Source organism: Verticillium alfalfae, genomic scaffold (assembly GCF_000150825.1).
Source record: "Verticillium alfalfae VaMs.102 supercont1.18 genomic scaffold, whole genome shotgun sequence".
In the NCBI taxonomy this organism is placed as follows: domain Eukaryota; kingdom Fungi; phylum Ascomycota; class Sordariomycetes; order Glomerellales; family Plectosphaerellaceae; genus Verticillium; species Verticillium alfalfae.
Genome location: NW_003315021.1, coordinates 1,920 through 5,126, shown reverse-complemented (window position 1 = coordinate 5,126; position 3,207 = coordinate 1,920). Strand labels below are relative to the sequence as shown.

The 3,207-nt window shown below is 51.3% G+C and overlaps 1 protein-coding gene across 1 annotated transcript in view; it reads right to left on the bottom strand.

Moving 5' to 3' along the window:
* VDBG_09993 (conserved hypothetical protein) overlaps window positions 1-1,439 on the bottom strand; it is a gene marked incomplete at both ends in the record, with an annotated part of 2,355 nt that extends 916 nt beyond the window's left edge. Inside the window, 2 exons of the mRNA XM_002999653.1 lie at window positions 395-457; window positions 540-1,439. Coding sequence (XP_002999699.1) covers window positions 395-457; window positions 540-1,439 — 963 coding nt within the window. The remainder of the gene's footprint in view (window positions 1-394; window positions 458-539) is intronic.
* Between the last annotated feature and the right edge of the window lie 1,768 nt (window positions 1,440-3,207).

Here is a 3,207-nt window from a genome sequence, read left to right as displayed (position 1 = left end):
TCCCTTACGGGCGCCGTAGTTCTTAGGGTGTTTAGGCTGTGGGTATCCAATAATGGCAGTGATCCGGCCAGTCTTTCAACATGAGCATTGTTCATCGTGCATTGATCTGAGACCACCGATCCAAAATTTCGCAGCATCACATTGCATTCAACCTGGCGTTCACTGTTACGCGGCTATTGCTATACATATAATAACGAGCCACCGCATCGGGTTCCGCTTTATGAAACCTAGGGTGAGATGCACACCCACAAGGCTCTGTTCAGCCTCTGGCGGTACTCAGCAGGCTCGAAATTTTACTATGATTATGACTGACTTGAGAATATCATCTCAAGTGTCGTCAATTCAACTGACAAGCTGGAGTATACCACTGGACCGAATACCTGATTGAGCTCACGATGAAATTATATGAACCTAACTGCTCGCTGCCCAGTCGCGCAGCGGTTTCTTGTGCCGCAATCTGTGCCTCAACTAAGTACATGTAGCAGACCGAACGCTACAGCCAGCATGGCCGTCAATGTGATCGGTGCCGATTGCCTTACACTGCCTCCCTTCATCCCTTTCTCGAAACCATTGGCCTCGCCACCAAGAAATGTCGCACCCACCTCTGTGAGGCCGCCGTCTTCATCAAACATGCTTACACTGTCGCCAGTCCATTCATTGGCGTTGTCGGTGCGAAACGCACCAAACCAAGCATAGCCTTCCACGAGATCCAAGCCATCCAGGTACGTCATGCTTTGATTCAGCATGGCGACTGTCGAGTCCACTTCTTTTTGAGGCAACGCCATTTCCGTTATCCAGAACCTGAGGCGGTTCTCCGACGAATTAGATGGGTTGTAAAAGTCATCCAATGTACCAATCCATGCGGCCAGGCCTGGAAAATCGCCGTAGTAATGAACCGCGACAAAGTCCGCGGGACAACCGTCCGGGCTGAGATCATGACAAGATTCGTTGAAGCGCTTGAGCCATTCAATACCTTGGCCAGAGCCTGTCACAACAGGGTGGCTGATGTTCCATGTCCGAGGTGAGTCTGAGCTTCCCTCCCGCAACGGTACGATGTACTGTATATACGCCTCCGCTGCATCTTCCGGGGATATATCGCTGCCACCAGAGGGTATGTCGTGGTCTGGCTCATTGAATGTGAGAAGATGCGTTGATGAAGCGGGAAGCCGCCCGAGAAGGGACTTCAACTCATCGTCGGATGCTGCGTCAAGACCATGTAGGAGTGGAAGAAATGCTACCGAGTTGTTGACTGTATTAGAAGGCCACGGTGACCAAGTGTAATACCAGGAGATGGGCGAATTCTGTGATGACAGGAACTCGTTATCAGAATCGGGTGCATCGCCGTGAACAGCAAGTCCTTGTTTCGAAGCAAGACTTGTTATCTGTGCCAGAGCGAGGGTGACGAGAACGCCCAGGAAGAGATATGCTGACTTTCTCATTGAAGACTGTGTGTATAGTGGAAAAGATTAGTTCGAAATGCGACTAGTCTCCGGATAGTTATTTGGTGTGAGTCTCAAGTCTACACTGCTGGAATTGGGGTGGCGAGCTCATGATGCAGTATATAGCTTAGGCGACCCTGTAACCCATGCAAGTCGCTCCGGACGCGCCAAGGCAATCTGCCACGTTCAAGAGTCTGGGTGGGAATTTGGTTGGTTCATTGACGTCATGGCCAGGACCCTTTCTTGCCTGACGCCCTCGGCTGACCAGGGCACAGGCCAAGGCAATGAAGGACCTTGGCACCAGCTCAAGGGGTTGCTCCTTGCTGGAGGCGGTCATTGGAGCCCTGCATTTCCGCGTGTCGCCACACCTGCTGTGAAAAGAAAGCTACGCCAATTTCATCTTGCTGTTGCTAAAACGCACAATAAAAGCTTTCAAGACCGAAGCCTTGCTTGCATTGGTCAAGTGCCACATAATGTTCAATCGGTAGTGTCCATAACTCACGCGGTATATCTCTGCTGATTTGCGAAATCGGCGCTTGGTATGATGTATGGCATAGCAAGCTGCATCATTCTCGCGCGCATGAAAGCTGTTGTTGTGTCATTTCTCGAGACTGTGCTCCTTCAATGACAAATCAGAGACGACCAACCGCGCGCCTATACACCTTGCGCGGATGGTCCTGTTCATGTCGTAGAGAGTGCTCGCGAGTGGCATTTAGTTCTTGGTCTCTCTCTGCGATCGAGGTAATGTTTTGCCGCCACCTCACACAAGATGGTGATGTCCAGGGCCAGCTGTTTGAACCGGCTCATTGGGGTCGCCAGCGAGCAAGTGCTCTACCATGCAGCCCGTATGCCACGTCACAGCGAAATGCACCAAACAAGTAGCAGACCACCGTTGAGACTGGGTAGCTGACGAGAGCAGCATGGGACAAGCTCAGCATGCGGCGCGCGATGTCGAGCATTAGCTGATCCGATGGCTCCCCCCCTCCGGGGGAGCGGCGGGCAGGTAGAGGGACATGCGCGATAATTCCCGACACATGATTATCATTGAGCAATACGCCATCAGCGTCAGGTCGAAGAGCATCCACCAGTGTTCGGGCTTATCTTCAGACGCAGTCATTGAGTCTATCTACTCACAGCGGTCGCATCAGCAAGACGAAAACGCATGTGTAGAAGTTCAAAAGATGAGCACCGAAGATAAGATATAAATGCATACGTACCACTGGCCACTTCCGGAACAAACTTTCGATATCTTCAGAAAGCCTCTGTATGCGATTGATTATGTCGTTGTTGAGCTCCCTGCCATGAGGCTCTGTATGTCGAAGAACCGAAGAAGAAGTTGCGTCAACCGAGAAGCAACAAGGGAGTCCCGGCCAGAAATGGCCTGCTCGGGGTTCTCGGAGGCAAAGTCGACCAACGGAAGGCTAGCCTGGCATCCAGTCATGTTGGCTGTAATCGAGGCAGGTTTTCCGTGCAATATGCGGAAGAAAAGGTCGATAGATGCCAGGGCCCAAAAGGCTTTTCCCTCTTGATTCGCCTGGGTGGTTGAAAACTTGATATGCATGGAGCAGCCGAGAGAAATCCGATCAATGTGATGAATACCAAGAGTCTTAACACATTCGCAAATCAGGCCGAACATGTTCCGGCTGAGCTCCACATCATATTGCTGAAATGCAGCTCGCATCTACCCTTGGTAGTTAGCCTCGATTGGGCAAAAGTATTGTAAACGGCGTAGGGGAAGGGCGGAATACGTACATATAGAATGGCGACG